This window comes from Lygodium microphyllum, chromosome 15 (assembly GCF_053477565.2).
Source record: "Lygodium microphyllum isolate KBCC chromosome 15, Lygodium_microphyllum_v1.1.10, whole genome shotgun sequence".
Taxonomy (NCBI): Eukaryota; Viridiplantae; Streptophyta; class Polypodiopsida; order Schizaeales; family Lygodiaceae; genus Lygodium; species Lygodium microphyllum.
The window spans coordinates 115858668-115881456 of NC_141149.1; the positions used below are offsets into that span (position 1 = coordinate 115858668).

A 22789-nucleotide genomic window follows, 5' to 3' on the forward strand; every position below is an offset into this window, starting at 1 on the left:
GTCACCATCATTTGCTTGGCGTCAACACCTTTCTCCTTCAGGCTCTACCTTTATCTTTTTTAGTCTAGAGGTCTTCTTTTTACTTGACGTCATTATCTGCAGCTTGACATCCATATCTTAGCCTTTGGTGACAGTCTCCATCATTGAGCGTTTGTGATTTCATCACTCGTCTATCATAGGGGCTGTTGGGACCTGTGTTTGGTAGCTTGGCTTCTCCTCCATCACTTGGTGTCACTTGTTTGTCACAGAGGTTGTTGGGACCTGTGCTTCTGCAGCCTGGTTCATCCTCTATCATGTGGCGTCATTACTATCCACCTGGTGTTAGTATTTGGGCTGCTTTCCTTGCTTTTGACAGCTCCAATAGGGATTTGTGTTTCGCTGCCCAAGTTACTCTATGGTATCCAAGGATTGCTGCTCGCTTCCTCGATAGTTGGTGATCATCTTCCACATCTCCGATGACATTGCAATTATCTTTTGAGCTTCGGCTCTGTTCACTATGCAGATTTTCCACAAGGTGTTGTCACCTGATTTAGACAGAACAATGCAATTATCTTTTGAGCTTCGGCTCCTTTGTATCAGCTTTTCTTCTCATAGCATGGTTTAGTGCATCATCATTGCGTTCTTGTGTTTCTAAGTGTTTCTTCTCTTTGTGTTAGCCGTACACACTTTATGTCACTCCCGCAAACCCTACTGTCTCTTTGCACAGTTGCTTATTTTAACTTGGTATTAGAGCATACTTATTATTTTGCTTCGTAAAGGGATTGCTTGGCATTAGTAGTTGGTCACTAGGTGAAACTTTTAATGTAACTTAATTCTAAGGTTCAAACTCTCACTTTAATGAAGGTTTCACATTTAACCTTATTTCTTTGCCTTGTCCTTGGGTTGAAAAGCTCGTAAAATTTTTCACTATGTGCTCGATTTCAAATCCTTTGTTGTGCAATGGTCACCATGCCTAGAGCTAGGGATGCTAGGGAATTTTATGTAGCATATCATCTCACAATCCTAGGTGACCACCTTCTATGAATTTGAATGCAAACTATTGTGGTATGCAAAGATTGTTTGATCAGGCTCACAAGAAATCTCCTTTGCTAACTTTAGAGGGGGCCCTTGTTTCCATCCTCGATTAGGGAAGCAAGGGGGTGGGAAGAGAATTAGTTGGGTTATTTGGATGACAAATGTCTTTCAAGGGTCAAGTGTTGTCCATCCAAATCCGAATCCTTTACTCCACCTAAGACCTCAAGCACGATAGGAAAGGGCAATTCTAGCCCTTTTTTTATGGTTGAGAGGGGATCATATTGATAGCATGATTGATCACCTTACACACTTTCGGATATCCATGAGCAGGTGTTGAATATTGATGAGGTTGTTTTGGATGCAGAAATGGTGAATGTCACTTTGAACTCACTTCCCAAGTTTATCTTGGTTTCCACGCCTCATTGAATTTATATTTATTTTTTTGGAGGGGGGGGGGAGCTTCTTACTTTAGTGGAGTTGGAAGGTCTCTTGTATAACAAGAGGAGCAGACTCGGCAGAATGTTGGTATGAGGTCAGGGGATGTTGCCATACTCTCTAAATATAAGGGCAAGGGCAAAGCAAAGTAGTTTGTTAAAAATCAAATTAAGGATGATTTGGGGCAGCAATCAAACAAGACTGCCCAACAGTCATAGAAAACAAAGAAAAAAGAGAAACGCCACTACTGCAAAAAACTAGGACATTACATTGATGAACGCAGGAAAAGTTTGGCCAAGGAGAAAAAAAAGGACTCTAGTTTGGCTGTTCAAGAGACATTTGCCACTTGGTCTTCGGATAGGGATGCTACAGTGAACTTTGTAGAGGAGAACTATGCTTTCTTGACATGTAGTTATGATATATCTATGGCTGATAGTGTATTTAATGCTGCTGAAATGTAGGGTTCTTGGTGTTTTGATAGTGGGGCATCCAAGCATATCAATTCACGGAAGCGTTTGTTCACATCCTTGCATTCAGCCCCATAGAGAAGCGTATTATCTATGCTAATAACAATAGCTATGATGTATGCGGCATTGGTTCAGTGTTGGTCATTGTTGCAGATGGTTTAGATTTTATGCTTCTTGATGTTTTGTTTGTGCGTGGTATCACAAAGAACTTATGTCCATTTTAACTTTTTAATAAGCATGGGTTTCAGGTCATCTTTGAGGATGACAAGTGTATTGTTAGAGATAGAGAGATTGACTATGCTCTTTGATTGTCAGGTACCTTGTATAATGGCCTATTTTTGTTGAACACTTACGAGAGTTGTCATGAGGCTCTTGCAATTAGCACTCTTATGTCTGCTATGTAGAATGTGGAGCTTTGGCATGCTCGCTATGGTCACATGAACTTTGACAGTCTCATGACTCTCTAGAGGTGTTAGATGGTAGATGCTTTGTCTACTTTGGATACTCTGCCTCCCCATTCTTATGAGAGTTGCATTCTTATGAAAAGTTTATAGATTTGCTTTCAAGAAGCATCATGCAGTGTATGGTGTCTAGAAAATGCAGCTCATACACTTTGATGTGTATTGTGCTATGCAGATGAGAGTACTCTGTGGTCATTTATATTTTGTTACATTTATCGATGACTACTGTAGGTAGACTTGGATGCATGATTTAAATGCCAAATCAAATGTATTTGTTAGAAGTGGATGCAGCAATGGAAGCATAAACAGATGCTGTAATAAACTGCCGAACACAAGGACTGAAGAGAAAAACACAAAAGAATATTGCAAACAAGAGAACTCAAAAGAATGCTTGAGAAATGGAATCTATATAGCAAACATGAGAATGATGTGTACAATAGTGAGTTATTGGCTTGTAGGCATTGATACCGGCTCTCTCTCTCCAACAAAACATGTAGTGATGACATGATTGATCGAGGAGATTGTCATGAGAATGAGAAATGAACTTAAATGAACTTTAATTCTAGTATCCCTAGCTCTTGGTATGGTGACCATTGCCATGGCAATGAAGGTTTTGATATTGGGGCATGCGGTGACAAAGTGTGCGGGCCATGTGGTACATGGCCAGGGCTAAAGGAACAAGGTGCAACGTGAAACTTTCGTTAAATGGAAAGTTCGCATCTTAGACTTGAGTTACATTGAAAGTTTTGCCTAGCAAGGAGCTCATTTAGGGCACTTAAGTTATTAAGTAGGCCTTGAGCTAAAGTTTCACCCAGTGAGTAAGCTCACTTATGATTAATGTCTAAGTTATTAATTAGCTCTTAATAAAAAACGTGATATGATTAAGGAGCAGTTGGTTACTTATTTGGAAAGCTTATCTAGGCTATTTAGAGCTTCTTCTCTCTCATTTTGAGGAACTCGTTACCCAAGTTTGGAAACGACTCTTCTCTTTCTTGTTGTAGAAAATTGTAGATTTCAGCCATGGAATGAGCTTATAGCATAGATGGTGTGTGGACAATAGCCAAATTTTCTTCTCTTGGCATGGAGATTCCATTGGGTAGTCTATCATAACTCCATATATAGAAAGGTATGTTGTTGTTTTTGAGCTAAATATTAGAAAAACAGGACTATGGGCTGAGATTTTTTCTTTTTCTTCAAGATCTCAAGCCTAGTGCACTTTTTTGGCAATTTGTCACGAAGAAAGAGAGATTCTTACAATTTCATCGCGAGAACCCTCTCAGCAAATGCTCTACGAAATTGGGTTGAAATGCTTGCTATCACGTTTAGGGTTTGGCAAGCTGAAGTGTTCATTTGCAGTTTTGAACACTCTTATAGCCATTTGTAACCAATTTGGAGCATATCTTAGTAATCTAAAGAAATACTGAAAGGGGCGCCAAGCTTTGGGGCCAACAAGTGCCAATGTGTAGTGCAGGAGCGCTCTAGCTCTAGTTGTGTGTGGAGTTTTCTTGCTGAATTTACAATTAAGCTGAATTAAGTATTTGCTAAAATGTGGTTTACTGTCCTTTGGGCTTCCAAAGGCCGGTTTCATGGTTCTATTGTCGGGACATCACTGTCTTTTTGAAGGAGGTGAGCTCGTGGTTATCTTGAGGAGCAAACACATGCATTTTGGTTTGCTGTAATTAAGTTATAGCAAAGGTTTATACTCGCTGAAAACAGTGTACAGCAAAGAGCAAATAGTAAAAGGCGTCACACAATAGTGGTAGTAGGAGTGAGGAACAAGAATCCCCTTTTGAAAGGCTCTCAACACTTGGTTCTAAGTTACCAAATGCCGAAAATGCTTTAGGACAATGAGCAACAAATGTGATCTGTGAGCATGCAACTCAATCACATGCAATTCCACATAGCTCTTTGTCGTGTGATATGCAAAGAGGACGCAGAATAAATCCTTTATGCTTGATGTTGCACAGTTCTCAGTCAAAAGGAGACTATTAGTATTTACACTCATTAGTTTTGGTGAAATTTTCTTGTTTTTAAAGAACAGGAGCATGACAAAGAAGATTTAAAGTAAAAATCATCACAAAAATTTAGGGACCTTTAGGACATTGATGTGGCAATCAAAGATAAGCTGCCGATCACCACCCTTAACTCCATACGTCTCCTTCCTTCAAAGCTTTTGCACCTCTTTAGACCTTTTTGTGTACAAATGCTCCTCCTATGAAGAACATGTGAGCTTACTCTATAGGAGGAGCAAACAATGAACAAAGGATGAAAAGGGGAAAGTAGCTTGGATTTATGTAGTTAGTTCCTGATGTTAAAAGGAAAAAGGTTGATTTGCATTCTAAATAACCAAGTGAGGCTCATGGGCAAACTTTTCAGCCAAAGGTATTACATACACCGGCACCTGTAATGGCAAATGTGCATGGAACTCCAGCTCAGCAGCATGATCATCCATTAGGGAATAATGTGCAGCATATTCCTCATGGACAGCAAACAATTCCTCCATCTTCTACGCATCTAGGTTATTTTGGGGGTGGGTCTGTTTTAGGCTATGGATGCCACTGCACTTGCCAATGTTGGCATGTAAAATGCAACTGGTTTTTAGCCACCTATGTCAGGTGTTCACAGGAACTATCATGGGGCAATGCAGCCCCAAATGCACACAGGCATGCATGGTGACATTGGTATGCAGCCTGGTATGCAAAGTGGAATGTTGATCACTTGGGAGGCACTATTGGGCATGTGTCACATGCATATGCAGCAATGGCATCACTGGGACCACCATTTTTGTAACCACCTGCATATGATAACTTGAGTTCTTCGGGTAAAGTTAAAAGACTGCAAAGAAGGTGAGGCAGTAGCAAAACTTGAAATCTTTCATGGTATGCAAGATAGATTGAAGGCTTTGACCTTTGTTCAACAATTTGATGCTGCCTACTCTTGGGGCAATTTTTCCGAGCCTTCAAAACGCAAGGTAGCCACTTTTTAAAAAGGAAATGCACTCAAAGGTGGACAACCCTTTTGATGCAAGGCAAGGCACCAACAACTTGGGTGCAACTCAAAGAGGTCTTCTCTTCTCAATGGCTCACAAACACTTTTGCAGTGTGTGACAATAGCTTGGCACAAATTGGATGCAATTCATTGTACTAATTTGGAAGAGTACGCAAACAAATTCTAGAAAGCTTTGTTGTTAGTTAGCTCATTTTGTGAGGTCACAATGGCCGAGGAAATAGAGACCTATTGTTGTGGTCTACCCAAAGAAATCTGTTACTATTGCACCAAGACAAAAGTGACCAGCATGCCACAATTGACTAAAAATGCAAATACAGCTTATGCATTGATGAAAGGATTTAAGAGCAGCAAAGATGCCTCAAAGGACAATGCTAAAAATAAGGGCAGCAAGACAGCAAGACTAAATTTTTGGGCAAGAAGTTGTTGGTAGAGACATCTATCTTTAGGGTATGGCACTTATTCTTGTGTATACGAGTGATTCTTATAGCGGGTGGTTCCATAATATACACATCACTAGTAGTATAGTTTATATGCTTAAAGAATAGTCTCTTTCATAGTCGAATGACCATGGAGTATTTCTTGTCTACTTATTTTGTAATCAACTATTGTTTACTAATTAATATTTTACTTTTGATGAAAATGATTTATTTTTACTAATTCTATTGTTTTTAGACTTGGTTGATGTGTGTAGATAGACAAACATGTTCATGGCATATTTATCAATATTTTTTAGCATTATTGTGATTATTTAATTTGGAGGCATATTGATGTATTATTTCTTGCTTTGCCATTTGTACCAAAGAGCTTGGTCAATTCATTCCATACTTCTATAAGATTGTCTAGACTTTGCTTCTTATATATGCCTAATGATGTATATAACTAAGAAAAGCTATCGGCATATGTTTTCAGAAATGAAATACATGCTTTTTTAATTTAGACATGTTTTCAATATTTTCATTATTATCCTTATTCTTAGTGAAAACTAGGTATATTGAAAGATGATTTTTCATTACTTTAGAAATGGCAGCTGCTGATACAATAGGGATGGATTGCCCTTTTAATTTTACATCCAAGGTATGGGTCTTGCCCTTATGTTGAATAGTAATTGGTTTAGCATGGGGAGTTAGTCACCACATGCACAGGATGGTACTAAGGCATACTGAGCAATACATCACAACTCTCAAGTGGTGCAATGAAAAACTCCTCTGTCCATATAACTTTGTGTATACAAGTGAAGCTTCCGCCCTTGTATGCCATACCATGGGTCCCATCTCATCTTCTTTGATGCCTAGGCAGGCTCGTGCTACATCATAAGAAAAGATCAATGCATGTCGATCTTTGATTTCTCCCCATGCCTTGTAAAACTTAGTAGCATCATCATTGGTTTGATCATTGACTACATTGGGCATGAAACCAATAGATGTTTTGGCTTCTTCCCCTTGGGGTCTCCCTGAGTTTTAGATTTTGCAGCTTTGTTACCTGTTGGGATAGTCATTTGCCATGTGACTCTCTTGTTCACAAATAAAACATTTGTTTGCAGCCCTTAATTCCCTATGTTTTGCAACCGTTTTCTAGCTCTTTCCTTGTTGTTTTTACTTCCTTTCAGCCTTATTTTTATTTGCCCCTTATCTCAGCCTTTTAAAAACTTCTTATTATCCTTGATTCCCTTCGGAAGCCCACAAATATACTTCTCAGCTTGCTCATGAAGGGTATCTGGATGGTAAGAGGTCAGCGGCAGCAAGGCATCCCAAAACTTCTTGTTACACTACTTCAAATTCTTACATTGAGTTGCATCTAGCTTATCCCAAGTTATCATTATGTCCACCCGAAAAGCACTTATCAACCAATTTGAAGCAAACATTTGCTTAAATTGTACCTATGTTGAAATGCTCTATCTTGCATTAAAAGTGTGGATCACTACTGCAATGCATTTCCATTCAAGAAAGTGGTTGCCTTTCGAATCTTAGAAGATTCGGTGAAGTTACCTCTCAAGTAGGCTGCATCAAACTGCTGAATGAAACTCAAAAGCACTCAACCTATCTTCATTGAAGGCCTTAAACTTCACCCCTTTTTCTATTAGCAGTCATGTTTGTCATACCTTGTCATCTCCTACGCTTTCAGTCTGAGTCAGACGAGGACTTTAGGATCTCTGACTTGTTCTTGCTTGTTTTGACGCAGGAGGCAGCTCATTCTAGAGCACTCAATTTATTGCCTTTTAGTGCATTTTCTTCTCCAGTCAAAATTTTATGTGCATTTCCTAGATTGTCCACTCTTGCTCAACATTGTCTTGCTAGTTGCGATTTTTGGGTGGCCATTTGGCATTTTTCAAGCATTTATTGTGCCACGACCAGTATTAAATGCTAGTCGGCCAATTTAGGGGATTTGTGGCTATTTATAGCTATCCCTACTTGGCACTCATTCATTATACCACTTTTAGCTATAGGTTGGTCAGTTTAGGGATTTTGTGGCTATTTATAGCTATCCCCCATGTGGCACTCATTCATCTCAGTCAGTCTTCTTTCTCTTCAGCAGGTGCACACTCCAACACTTTGTCTCCTCTATACTTGATGTTACCGTCATCATCAGTTTGATCTTGTGCCCTCACTAATGTTGTGGGCTGTGTACAAGGATTGATCAGTCTCCTGCTTTCTCATTTGTATTAGCATTCTTTCTTGTTTAGTGCAGATTTCATTTTTTTTTTCTTGTAGTCCCTCTTTGTTCCTTGTCTTTGTGATTTTGTTTCTTTCTGTTGCGCACTCACATGGTATGAGAGCATGGTATCATTGTTTGAGAGAGACACAGGGTTCATGATTCAAGCAAAGGAGGCTATCCACATCTACATTTGCTGAAAACACAAGCTTCTATTGCGTTGGCAATATCATTTGGTGGCCAGGTGACTGCTTCTGGTGGACTATGACATCATTAGGAGGCCCTTTGACATCAACTAGGTATAGATGATTGCTTCCAGGCATCAGGTGACACATCTCTATTAGTGTTTTGCTCAAAGGCTACCTTCTGGGTGGTGGTGACAGTTTCTTGGCTAGGCGACAATCATTCTTCAATCAAACGCAACCTTGGTGAAGCAGGTGACAACATCTCGATTAGTGTTTTGTACTTTCTGCATCCTTCAGTGTGTCAACGACAACTCTTCACCCTTAGACAAACCTTCTACGTTGTGGTCTTAGCATCCTGTAATGGATTTTCTACTGTTTTAGGGCTGTCTATCGCCAAAATGCAAATTTCTTGCAGGATTTTGAAGATGTCTTACTATTAGTTTTGTGGCTTTGATAATATAGACGAGGAGCTTTCTTAGCACTCCTTTGAACGGTGGCAAGATTATTGTGTCGATTGTGAAAAATGGAGATCATCTAGCCCATTTGTTCAAGAACTCTCTTCTTCCTGTTCTCTCCATGTCTCATAGAAGGCTTGTTTTGTTGGCCTCCATATGCGATCCATGGCACTCTCTATACAGGTGCCCATACTCCGTTCTTTACCCAAAGAGGACTTGCTTGATGGTTCAAACTACTCGCTTTGTTCATGTAAGGTGGAGTGTATACTTGATATCTTCGATCTTTGGGAGTTTGTTATCCACCCTATTTCTCGTCTGGTTGAGAATCTCACCGTTGGATCATCGATGGATCATGCAATCTTATGGGATCAACTCAACTCTAGAGCTCACCCATCTTTCCTCTTTATGAGCTTACATGATTTTGTCCTAGTGCATGTGCATAGGTTGCGGAAAGTAGCAGAAGTGTGGACAAAGTTTGCTTATTTGTACCATTAGAAGACATTTGCCCACCGGAATACTCTCGAGAAAAAATTACGAATGCTCGTTGTTGATGCTTCTCCTTCCATAAAGGATCATATTAACAGGTTGGAGGATATGAGAGATGAGCTTGCGTTTCTTGGTAGGATGATCTCTTCAGAGGATATGGGTATGATTCTTTTGACTTAGTTGCCATCTCCTTGGTTTGATATCTTTTACACAAGCCTTCTCACATCAAGGACTCCTGAGAAGCTTCTATGGGAGGAGCTTGCCTTGCTTATTTTGGAGTATGAGGAGCGTGCCAAAGAGTTTGTCAATGGATCCATCTCCACCAAAGATTTCGGTGCCGGTTCGAGAGGGGGGAAAAAGAAGAAAGGGAAGTCAAAGGCTAAATGATAGGAGAGTTCTTCCAGCTTTGACTCCGATTTGAAGAAGCTTACATGCCAATATTGTGGAAAGAGGACACATCTAGAGGAGAAATGTTGAAAGAAGTTCCCTCACTTTCGTCCAAGAGCGAAGGATGGCGCTAAAACATCTGAGCCTTCTACCTCTACTCTAGCTGTTACCCATGAGTCTATGTTCCTTTATATTGTTGAGTTGGAGAAGACTTCTTTAGTGCTTGTCTCGTCTTTTGAGAGGCCTTGGCTGGTTGATAGTGGAGCTTATAGTCATATGACTACACGAGGTGATTTGTTGCAAGATCTATGGCCTTCAGAGAGTTCGGTCACTATTGGTGACATTGTATCGTTGTCTATTTGTGGTGTTGGCACTTTGCCTACTGTGCTTCGCGCTTCCTTTCATAGGCCCTTTATGTTTCAGACTTGGGCTTCACACTCCTCTCAATTTATGGTCTTCCTAGGCTTGGTATCTGGGTTATCTTCACCGAGTAAGCTGTTTGTATTGAGGATTCTTCTATAGGGGCTGTTATTGCGACAAGTTGGCAAGAGAGCAGGCTTTATATGCTTCATTCCCCTTCTCCTATGCAAGGTCCTCTGAGGGAGTTGTCTATTGCTACACCCGTTCTCGCTTATGCACCATCTATTCCACAAGTTTCTTCCCATCCCCCATCCTCTCCTTCGGTGTTTCCCTTGTACCCCCCTTCCTCTTAGAGGGGGACAATCTTGGTGATGTGGCTGTGGATTTCTTGGCCCCTAGTGTTTCAGAGGGGATTTCCTAGGATTGTGAGGTGCTTTTTCATCAGTAGTCTACATTGACGGGCTACATCAGCATTGGCACTCTTCTTGCCACCCTTGGATCCACATCTCCTATGGCCTTTTTTCCCATCGAGGATCTAAGAGGGGGTGCTAGCAATCATGTTTGTCATGCCTTGTTATCTCTTGCCTATGAGCTTCAGTCTGAGTCAAACGAGGACTTTAGGAGCTCTAGCTTGTCTGTCACTTGTTTTGATGGAGGAGGCAGCTCATTCTAGAGCACTTAGTTTATTGCCTTTTAGTGCATTTTCTCCTGTGGTCGAGATTTTTGTGCATTTTCCATGCAGTTTTTGCATTTCCTAGGTTGTCCACACCCGCGGACATTGTACTTACCAATCGGGATTTTTTGGTGGCCATCTGGCATTGTTCAAGCATTTATTGTGCCATGACTAGCATTAAATGCTGGTTGGCCAGCATTTATAGCACTTCCAGTCATAGATCGGCCAGTTTATGGGCTTTATGGCTATTTATAGCTATCCCTCACTTGGCAATCATTCATCTTAGTCAGTCTTCTTCCTCTCTTACAAGTGCACACTCTGACGCTTTGTCTCCTCTGTGCTTGGTGCTGCCATCGTCATCAGCCTGATTTGGTGCCCTCATTGATGTTGTGTATAGTGTAGATTTCATTCTTCTTTTCTTGCAGTCTCTCTCTGTTCTTTGAACTTTGTGTTTCCGTTCCTTTCCATTGCACACTCTCACATTTTCCACCCCGAGTCCTTTGTTGGTGCCTTGGGCGTCAAGTTATCATAAATTGATAGCATCAAGTTATCATAAACTAGATGCTAAAAAAAGAGTGCACTCGCTATGTTTGCATCGTAACTAGCACCGTAAAACGTTTGCATGACTATCATTCAGCAAAATGTAGTCCTCAAGAGTTGTTAGAGATGAAGGATATGCTAAAATCTCTTTGAGATGATGACTGCTATCAATGTGACTATTGGGGAGCCAGCTGGAGAAGAAAACACAAGAATATCAGATGAAGATCTCTCCATGTAAGTCGTTGCAACAATTGCATTGGGCAACCCTTCAGGAGTGAAGAAAACACAAAAACGCATGTATTTGATGTAGGGTTGATAAAGAGGGCGTAACTTGCTATAAATGGTTTGAAATTGCTGCAAATGCAAGGGTGACAATCATGCAAGGTGAGAAGGGCTGATGCTAGATGATGTAGGGTGTAAAACACTAGGTGGAGATGGATGAGAAGTAATCAGGTGCTCTTGAACCTGGACAATGAGACTCTTGCTTGAGCAGAAGAGCAAAGAAAACACAGAATTGTGCATTCGATTGAATCAGCCCATCATGCAGAGTATATTTCCTTTGAGAATAGAGAGAGAGTTGACTAGAGGGAGCAAGCTCTACCTCCATACATGAGTCAGAGACGAAGAAGTACTCTCCATAGTTGATGTACTTGCAACAATCTACCCTCAGCCCAAAAAAATTTCATGCTCAGATCTGCCTCTCCTGTATTCAACGTTTTTCTTTTGCTGCTCTCTCTCTTTTGGGAATTTGTGCCCAAATTGTGACACATAGCATACACGTAACAATTTGCCCGTTTAAACCTTTCGGTCTTAAATTCTCCATTATCGGTGCAAAATTTGACCTCGGCACAGACCAGTGAATTAATCCTTGTGCAAAAACAAAGATAATGACGCGAACAAATTCTGGGGTTCAAAAATAGTAACTTCCTAAATTTTAGGGATGGTGACCCTTGCATTCTTCAAGTTGTTCTAAGCAGCTTTTATCATTGCAACCAGATCAAAGAGTGTAATGTGGCTCAGTTATAGTGACTTTTATTCCGTGGGCATTCTCACATGTGTATCTTTTATCTTGGCCAAGCTCATTGTTTTGCACCATCTCCAGTAGCTAAGCACACAATCCCAAACCATTGGCATTTTATTCTTCAGTGCCCATTCAATCCGGTCCCAAGGCTCAGACAAACCATTAGTCCAATTTGTCCCAATGGCTAGCTCTTCTAGCCATGCAAAGATCTTAGCTTAATCCAAGAGAACTCTGGGGGGTAAAAAGCAACAACAACTAAAGAAAAGAAAAATAAAATATTTATATAAGTAAATAAGGAAAGCAACTGCAAAAAGTATCACCACCTGGTGACAGGGGGGACACATATACTGGGTGAAGATCAGGGGGGACTGATCAGCAGGGGAGAAGTTGGGGAAGAGGAAGAGTAAGGGATAGTGGGGTGATTGGATGTATGAGGCGGGTGTGGGGGGTGGGGGAGGGGGGGCAAGTGGCCCCGGAAGGGGAAGGTTGTGGGATAGGATCGGGAGGGGGAGGGATCCATGAGGGAAGGGAGGGGGGAACTTGGGGGTTGGGGGATCTTGGGTTTTGGGGGGGGGGGCCTGAGACTCCTTGGTGGGTAGTGAGGGTGGAGGCATGTAATCCTGTTAGGTGGGACGAGCGCGGGGGGGGGGGGGGGGGTTTGTTGCGGGGTGTTCTGATGGGGGCTTGTCGCTCGCCCTCTTGCTCTCTGCTTTGCCGTGGCTGTGTCTGAGGGGCTAGCTGAGGCTCCCCCTGCCGTTTCCCTCTCTGTCGTCATCACTGGACCCTTGTGAAACCGTCAACATCCACCTGTGGTTCTGCCGGCTGAGCCACCTTGGCTCCAACACGCGTGTAGTCTGTTGCCTGATGCGCAAAGTCATGGCATCGTAGGCACTGGCCAGGTTGCCCTGTCACAATAGCTTGCTGCTTGAAAGAGTGTTTGCTTGCCTTAATCTCAAGAAACTTAGGTATGTTCTTTATATCTTTCACAGCCACCTGTATCTTCGGGACTCCTGCGGTTATTGCATCCGCGAAGGAGGGAGGAAGAACTATGCCGAAAAGCCGTCCAAAGTCCTCCAATAACTGACGATACTCTACCGCGAGTCTGGGGAATAGAAGGGTGACCGGGTGTCTAGGAAACTTGTTGTGGAGCGCAAACTTCTCCATTGTGAAGCCACTATACCAGGGAACCATATAAATGACCCTCTTCGTGGAGGCATAAGGTGAGCTATCCACTAGCTCGGGGGCTGCATCCACGGAGGTGAGTCAAACCATGAAGATCCCTTGACCTGTGAAAATTGTCTCTGCAATCTACGCTGTGCCAATGCTTAGGGGTACTCACAGAATTTACCGGCGTCTGACTAGAGGTTTCCATTGTGCGTCATTGTTGAGGTCTACCAATCTAGTTGCTGTGATATCTGGGGGAATGTTGCTGCGGATGGAGGGAGCAATAAATGCTAGTGGTATGAATGTGTAGCATAGGATGGAGGCACCTGAGCAAGTCGATTGGGGAGGTCTTTCGTACGTGAGGCAGAGGGCGGAACGGCCACAGCAGGTTGATGATCGTTGATGTAGAGGGTGGAGCCCGATGGGACAGGCGTGGGCATAGTCGGGCGGTCTCGAGCAAGACAGGCAGTCAGGCGGCGTCATTGGCAGGGCGCGAGCGCTGGTTGGTGCGGAGACGTGCTGGACGTGGACGCGACCCGAATGGGCCATTCGGCCGCGACGAGGAGCGGAATCAAGAGATGCGCGCGATGCTAGTAGAGAATAGTTGGTCACTTTCATACTCTTTGGGTGTCTTACATATGCTCATATTTCCAAAGCATTGAGAAAAAGGTTGGACAATAGGGTTGTCAAATACATATTTGTGGGGTACAGTAGTGGAAGTAAAGGATATAGATTGTATGATCTTGTTTCCAAGAAAGTTTTTGTCAGTAGAGATGTGATTTTTGATGAAAAATAAAAATTATCTCTTGCTGGTTATAATACATATCAGGCTGCAAAAGATGTGTTTGAAGGGCTGCTGCCTATTTCTTTTGATGATATACTTGGAGCTTCATTAAATGAATAAAAATTTTAGCCAGTTACTCCATTAAATAATGCAGAAATTCGGTCTATGGCTGGAATATTCAGCAAGATGTTGAACATTAGGTTTATCAAGAGCATGCACATATTTAGGAGGCTAGACATATACCTAGATGGTATTTGTAGACTCTAAAGACAGGCATTTGGATGCTCCTCTTACTGGTCGTACTCAAAGACAAACATGTCTGCATGATCATGCTAATGCTACGGAGTTTATTATGGCAGCAAACACACTTGATGATGATGAGCTCGATTCTTTTGAGGATGTATAGCAGAGTGTGCATTGGAAGGTCAGCAATGCAAGCTGAATATGATTCTATCATGAAAAATCAAACATGGGATTTAGTTACATTTCTTGGTACTAAATGGGTCTATAAGTTGAAATGAAAAGCAGATGGATCCATTGATAAGTAGAACTCTTGGCTTGTCGCAAAAGGCTATGCGCAAAAGAAAGACATTGATTATGAGGAGACATTTGCTCCTACATCCCGTATGACTACTATTAGGTGTATGGTTGCATTGGTTGCCCATTATGGTTGGATTGTGTACCAACTTGACATTAAAACTACATTTTTACATGGGGAATGTTAGGAAGAAGTGTATGTTCAGCAGCCCATGGGTTTTGATGTTAAAGGATCCGAACACTTGGTATGCAAGTTGAAGAAGTCTATGTATGGTTTGAAACAAGCTCCATGAGCTTAGTATATGCCAAAATTAATGCCTTTCTATCAGCCAAGGATTCATTAATAGCCCATTTGAGTTTACTCTTTATGTATGCAAAGAGGGGAGATCCTTGCTGGTCATTTGTCTTTATCTGGATGCTCTTCTGCTCATAGGGTCATATGCTGGTCAAATTTTAGCATTTATGAATATTTTACAGCAAACTTTTGCTATGTTAGATTTGGGGCCTCTGCATTACTATTTGGGCATTTAGTTTATTCATGGTACTAGAGGCATTGGATTGTCGCAGTGCAGATATATCGGTAAACTCCTTGAGAGATTTGGCTTCCAGGATTGCAAGGCAGTAAGCACACCGATAGAGACTGTACTTGCGGTGTTTTTGCATGATGACAGTTATATGTTTGACATTCATACATATGCTTCAACAGTTGGATGCCTTATTTATTTATGCAACACAAGGCCAGATATTCAGTTTGCAGTTTTAGCCTTGAGTAGATGTATGCATAGCCCATGTATGTCACAGTAGCAAGCTGTGAAGTGTGTTTTCCGTTACTTGTAGGGCACTAGGATTCTTGGACTGCTTTATGCCAAGGGGGAGCCGTTGCAGTTATATGCTTATAGTGATTCCGATTGGGTTGGAGATTTTGATTCTCATCACTCTACAAGTGGAAATTGTTTCTTTCTCATCTTTTCTTGCATTTCTTGGCTTAGCAAGAAACTCTTTGGTGTTGCCACATCCTCTTGTGAAGCTGAATACAAGGCAGCACTACTATAGTTGAATGTGTATGGCTGAGATGTTTGTTGGGTGATCTTGATATATCTGTCATGAAGCCTACTCCTTTGTTTACTGACAGTTAGTGTGCCATTGTAGTGGCACAGAACCTAGTGTTTTATGCATGCATGAAACGCATTGAGATACATTATCACTTTGTCAGAGAGAGGCTACATGCAGGGGATATGAGCCTTGTCTACTGTCCTAGCAACAACAATGTTGTAGACATCTTCACCAAAGCTTTTCCTCCTGACAAATTTGAAGCATTTCGCAATACTTTAAATTTGATCTCTTTTGGTGGATGATCCTTGTATGCTGGTATGCTGATCACTTATCACTCCGAGGGGGTTTGTTGGGTTTTTCTCATGCCTACACTCACACAAGAGTGTCAGTGATCCGCAGGTAGGACACTCGGGCACTTTTTTACTCTCCATAAGAGAGGTTTTCCCCCCTAGTCACATTATTTTTCATTTGTGTATTTATGTTACACATTTTGGTTTAGTTACCACACATTACACACATCTGTGTTTGAACGCACTTTGTCACTTACACAACACTAAAGTCTAAGGGTTGTACTTTGTACTTTGATCTCACATTTTTCTATCAATCAAGTGTTGAGCTGTGACCACACAAACACACACACACACACACACACACACACACACACACTCTCTCTCTCTCTCTCTCTCTCTACTGTTGTATTCACTCTCTCAAGCTGAGGTGCTGTTCGTCATCTCCAACAGTTTGCTGTCTATGTCTACTCCCTGGAGCTAGGTTGCTTTTCAATTCAATGTAATCAGATTTTGTTTTGTTTACCATAGTAATATGGGCCAGGATTTGGGGATGGGGATGGGGGTAAGATTTGCCATCCCTTCTCACCATGAGAAAGGCTCTAACATGGGGATGGGACTGGGATGGTATAGGGATGAGATGGGACTGGGACAGGAAGCTAGAAAATAGCCATTCCATGTTACTATGTCGTTTGCAGATAGCAGAAATTTGCAGTGGTGTTGTCGTGGTGTTTGATTTGCAATCAACACCTTTAAAATTGAGGGAAGTGGTGAGCTTATGAGCTGTGATGGGAAGTTAAACATTGCAGCAGAGAAATGTTAGATCAGAATCATTTCTGCTTGTTGATAAATTTGTCGATTTTGAATATTGTAGCAAAGAAAGGTTAGCTCAGAATCATGTATGCATGTAAATAAATGCATCAATTAAATGGTATCAATATGCTTGTACCTTGGCTTACATTTTTAAAGGAGGTCATTTTCATGAAGTCCTCACAGTTAATTATATTGATGTGATGATCATATACTGGGTTGAGTGTGTATTGAATCATATGGTTTCTATGCCAGAATGTAGTTGTAGTAGAATTACTTACTGTTGATTGTGCATTTGCTTTCTTGCAGGTGGCAGAGCGTGCCTTGTTTTTGTGGAACAATGACCACATTGTGAACTTGGTAGAACAAAATAGAGAGGTCATTTTACCATTGATATTTGGTGCACTTGAAAAGAATACAAGCCATCATTGGAATTTGGCTGTAAATGGTCTTACTTCAAATGTCAGAAAGATGTTTATGGATCTGGACCAAGAACTCTTCCAAGAGTGTCAAAGGAAGTACAAGGAAGATGAAGAGAAAGCAAAAGCAACGGAAGAGAAAAGAGAGAAGACTTGGAAGCGTTTGGAAGCACTTGCTGCATCAAGAGGTCCTGCTAAGTAGCCATTGAATAATATGTAGAGGTCTACACCCTTACGTGGCTGAGTCGAGCACAATAGTGATTATGCAGTATGAGTCGAGCAAAGTTTGTACTTTTCTCTTTTGAGTTTTGTTTGTAGGTTGTATCCCTGGAGGCCCACATGCCCTGCTTGAACACAGAAATGTACTTTTAAATTCTATGGGAGCTGTACTTTCTGGAGCCTATAAACAAGTCATCTCAATGCCCTTTCTTTCAAACCCAAACTCGCTCTTGTACTCCTTCCTGTCGAATAGAGTTCTCCTCAACTCCTGGTCTATGCAGCATGTGATGTTGGATGTATTTTGTGACAGCACACATGAGCAATACGATTCATGAGAAGATTTGGCCTATTTTAGATAAGCATCTCTACAAACAGGCAGCTAAAAAGGATCAGACAATCCAGAAATATTTTGATCCTCAAGTTAGGAGGTGAAAAATGTAAATTGTAATATTTAAATGCCATGGAATAACCTGTGTTTTACAGAGGTGTCCAACATCCTTGACATCTGACACCACATCCCGCCATTATAATGATGTCCACACCTCACATGTTGGATATGACACACCAACCAAGTTGAGCTATTGACATGTATAGCTGGTAGCCACTGCTGAGGCTAGTGCAAACTCATGAAGACAAAAACGAGAGAGAACATGGCTTACAAGCAAAGGCTTGTTATATATTTGAAAAACTCTTTATCAAAGAGTGCAAGTGACATACCAGTCTTAGAAGGAATGTGTTGAAGATGAGTATGATGGAATGTTGCAGCACAAACTAAAGAAAGCTAGCCTCTAGCAAGATGAATTTGGTTGTGGACTCTCAGATGTGTCATGGTTACTTAGTTGAAGTCTAATTAGTTTAGTAAAAACCAACGATGGTTTTAGCAGTCATTCACGCCTCTATATTGTTGCAAAACTGCAGCCTCTGATATTGCTGGGGCCCTCAAGGCCTCTATTTCCTGGTCACTTTGTGTAACCTTTTCTTAGAGTTGATGTTTTCAAAAGGAGTGGTCTTTGCAACAAGTTTTGTTTACTCTCATAGCAAATAAAAGTGAAAAAAAAGACTACCCGTTGTATTTTGTCGAGCATTAGACAAGATCAATGTGGAAGAGAGCCATGAGAGAATAAGAGAGATCTTGTGGTGGTAAATTCAACGCACTTGTTATATGTTCGAGAAAGAGTGCAAGTGAGATGCCACTCCTAGAGTGAATGTGTTGAATATGAGTTTGGTGAAATGTTGGAGTGGAAACTAAAGAAAGCTAACCTCTAGAAAGATGAATTTGGTTGTTGACTTTCAAACTTATCATGGTTAGTTTATTTAAAACTAAGGTTGCTTTAGTAGCCATTCATGTCTATAATGTTGCAAAATTTGTTCCATACAGATATATGAACATTAATCATGGTGGGAAATTCAAAGCACTTATATATATATTCGAGAGAGACTTTCTCAAAGAGTGCAAGTGAGATGCTAGTTCTAGAGTGAATGCACGGAATATGAGTTTGGTGAATTTGGTGTTGACTTTCATACATATCATGGTTAGTTTATTTAAAACCAAAGTTGCTTTAGTAGCCATTCATGTCTATAATGTTGCAAAATTTTAGCCTTCGACATTGTTGGGGTCCTCGACGACTCTATTTCCTAGTCACTTTGCATAACCTTTTCTTTAAGTTTGGTATTCTTAAACAAGGAGTAATCCTTGCAACAAGTTCCCATATATGTATAAACATTAATTGTGGTGCATTTAAATAGGCTTTGCATACAATTGATGTGGCTTAGTATGGTTCTCAAAGGGCCATTTGTAAATCATCTCCACCTCTCCTATAAATGTGATGTGCCTTTGTATTCAATCCACTTTCTTGACTTTGGTGCCTTGGTGCTTTGGTTCTTGCATGGTGGCTTCCTAAAGAAGAAAACATCTTTTGATTGGTGGCATAGTTTCTTTACCTCTAAGCTCTTGAGTATTAAGGTGGAGGCACAATGTTCTAGGGTCATCGATTATGTATTTCTTAGGTACTTATTTTTATCTTCCCTTTAGTTATAAGATCCAAAAGAATATTATGTATAGGGAGAAAGCTATTATTTGCGTGTTTCAATCATCATGAAACATTCCATTCAAACTTTCAACATGCACACTTAGACTCGAACTTGCCATGGCTAATGGAGAGGTCTTGAAGCAACAGTTCAGAAGACTATTTAAAGGCTTTGGTGTCCATTTTAGTAGTGTTTGAAGGCATTGCAACCTAATTTGAATGCTAAAGTGGGAAAAAAAAGTTAGATTGGGACGGTTACTCATTTAAGTGGCAATGATGTATGTTTATGCAAATTTAAATCTAGAAATGTTGAAGGTAGAGCCAACATTTCAAGAGTAGTTGGGGGACAAGTGTACACCATCCACACCAAATTTAGATCCAATTTGATGCCAAAAGCTCGCCAAAAGGATCACAATGCTTGAGTAGCATGGACAGGATCCAATTGTAGATGGTATCCATTCATAGACGAAATGATATGCAAACTTGGAAGTAACAAACAAAAAACATGTATATGGAGATGCATATGTCAAGAATGTGGATGAAAATTGAGCATTTCATGTTGCCATCTCTACTTAATCAAGATTGCATGACATGCTTACTTGACAATGAAAAAAACAAGTAGATCTAGCCACTAGATGGCATCAACAAAACATTCCCACCTATTTTCCATGAATTAAAGCCTCCTAAAACATAAACTATGAAAATTCGAGGGTGGGAAAATCAAGGAAATACAAAGAAATCATGTTTTTTGGTACCGAATGAAGCGAAATGGTATCTAACATTGTTTGAGATGTGACAACATGTTTGTGTGGGATTCATGGTAGTATAGGTTTACTCAGTCCACATTCTCTCGTGCAATGTGTGTAAATGGTGGTTTTATGCATAGAATGAACAATTGTAAACATTGAAAAAAATAAGAAATTATATGCATATAAGAGTGACAAAATAATTATATTGTTATTATTGCATCAATAAATAATAATAATGTGTTTTGGATGTGAATGAAACATGAAGTATAAGACAATAGTAGCATGTGTTTGACTTGGTGCTGTTTAACTTTGTGGCAATATATCAAAGCATTTGTTGTTAGAATAGTGTATTCGCAAGATGAATTCAAAAAATTCTTATGCAATACACATTTGTGTTAAATGTAACGTTTGAGGCACTAAGCATACCCCTCATAATGCATTGAGCATAAAACCTAGGGTAACGTTGCATAGCAATTGAGTATATAGTTTACAGTAACATTGCATGGTAATTGTTTGACTATGGTAGAGTGTGTGTGAGGTTACTCTAAGCCATAGGTTTAGAGTGTTAATCCCTTGTGCTTAAGTGAGATATGAGAGAAGTCCATGTATGTTGGGGGGCTCAATGAATTAGTGTGTGAGGTGCTTAGTTTAAGTTAGGCTAGGATCAAATCCCAGGTGTCTAGAGAATTGCAAGGATAAGGGTTTTGTGTTATAGAAGTAGGCTTGCTAAACCTCTAGGCTCGTTTATCATACTACTTTTGTGTGGGTACGTCCATTTTCTTGGATTTGGGATGGGCATTTGCAATGGATTATTAAACACCTTAGTGTATGTAAAGATGATTATGAATGCAAGGCGATGATGTTGTGGGTGCAAAGGGTTGAGTGAGTTATAGAGTGAAAGAGCCACTATTGAGCCCATTTTTTATTGCTTGCAGTTGTTGTGCTTGGTGGGAGCTTCTTCTCTTGGTTAAGGGCCATGGCCCAAAATATTAGAAATCACATCATGACACCTTTTTTAGAGGCTCTAAAAAGTGCTAAATATAGCATGTTAGACCTTTGTGGATTGGTGAGGGTCATGTTTATCATATGACTAGATTATTATCTTCTCACCCATTAATGACCATATGATTTAGCATGGGTCCATGTGGGATAAAGCATTAGGGTAGTTTTGAGGTCTCAAAATCACATTTCAAGATGTAGAGAAAAAGTGCATTGGACAAATATGAGCAAAGCTTCTATAGAGAATTTTTCATTTTTGAAAAATAAAAAAATCATATATAAAAATTTATAATGATAAAATTTTGATTTGAATGTACATTTTTGAACCCATGTGAATATAAATTCAAATCACAAAAAAACTTGGTGCTTCAAACTTTCCTTGTACCTTTTTCCCTCCTTTATTTTGTTCATTTCCCTTCCTCTCTCTTAGCCAATGATACAACAATTTGACATTCAACAAGGTGTCTTAACTCTTGGGAGGAAAGTAATGATGGGATGTGAGGTAGAAGATATGGAGTGTAAGAGAATTGAGAGGGAGAGAAGCACACAAGAGAGTGTTGTGAGTAGAATGAATGGTACACTCTCTTTTTTATCTTCACTTATATATGGCAATATATTGTATATATATGTAAGGGGTGTGTACCCAACTATTAGCCATTGGTCTTTTACCTTAACAATCTCCCACTTGAAGGCCAATGTGCCTTTATGGAAGGATAAGAAGTAAACATATTATTTAATACCCATCAAAACTTTGTAGCATGCAAACTTCTTAGAAATTAAACTCATGAGGAGGTGCTTGTAGCATTTGAATTGCTTGACTGCATATTCTAGTCCTTTGTGATGGATTTGGAGTCCTCAAAGTTCTCTTATCTATCTTTGTATGTAAAATGTTGTGCTTAAACCCTTTGCTTAGGCCATGAGTTTCTAGGTAGGAGGACCCTTGCTTGCAAAGGACAAGCTACCTCCTGCTTAAGCAAGGCCTGTGCTTGTATACATCAAAAGTATCTACCGAAATCTCTTTCCAAGCATTGAAAGCCAAGAAGTTTTGCTTGAATTTCAGCCATTAATGGCTACATAAATGAAATCAAATTAGGCTATGAAAGCCCCTAAATCGAGCCTGAATGGATTTCCAAGCCAAAATACTTGTTTGACGACTTAGGTGAGAATATAATCTCTTTTAAAATACAAACAAAAAGTGTGAATGTCATAAGTGAAGCTCACATCTTGAACTTTGTGACGAAGCTTGACTCCTTGTGCTCCTTGCTCCAAGTTTAACCTCCCACGAGCACTGCTCTTATCAATTGGAGAGGGAAGCAATGGTGGGATGTGGGAGTGGAAGCTATGGATGTAAGAAGCTTTAGAGAGAGAAGCACACAAGAGCTAGTGGATAGAATGAATGATACACTTATTCTTTATTATCTGCACTTATATATGATTGCACAATGTGTACTTATACAAGGATGTTTGCTCAGTTATTGGCCACTAGCCTTTACCTAAATAGCTCTTCTATAATTACAATGGAATATAGATTCCTACTATTAATAGCAACAGTTGGATCACCATATAGCACATAAGCTATAGAAAAAAACAAAGGTGGAG

At 40.4% G+C, this 22789-nt stretch overlaps 1 protein-coding gene across 1 annotated transcript in view; it reads left to right on the plus strand.

The window, feature by feature from the left end:
- LOC148024947 (serine/threonine protein phosphatase 2A 57 kDa regulatory subunit B' beta isoform-like) overlaps positions 1 to 17632 on the plus strand; it is a 25055-nt gene extending 7423 nt beyond the window's left edge. Inside the window, exon 3 of the mRNA XM_087694629.1 lies at positions 17087 to 17632. Coding sequence (XP_087550755.1) covers positions 17087 to 17398 — 312 coding nt within the window. The 3' untranslated portion in view covers positions 17399 to 17632. The remainder of the gene's footprint in view (positions 1 to 17086) is intronic.
- Positions 17633 to 22789: the final 5157 nt, after the last annotated feature.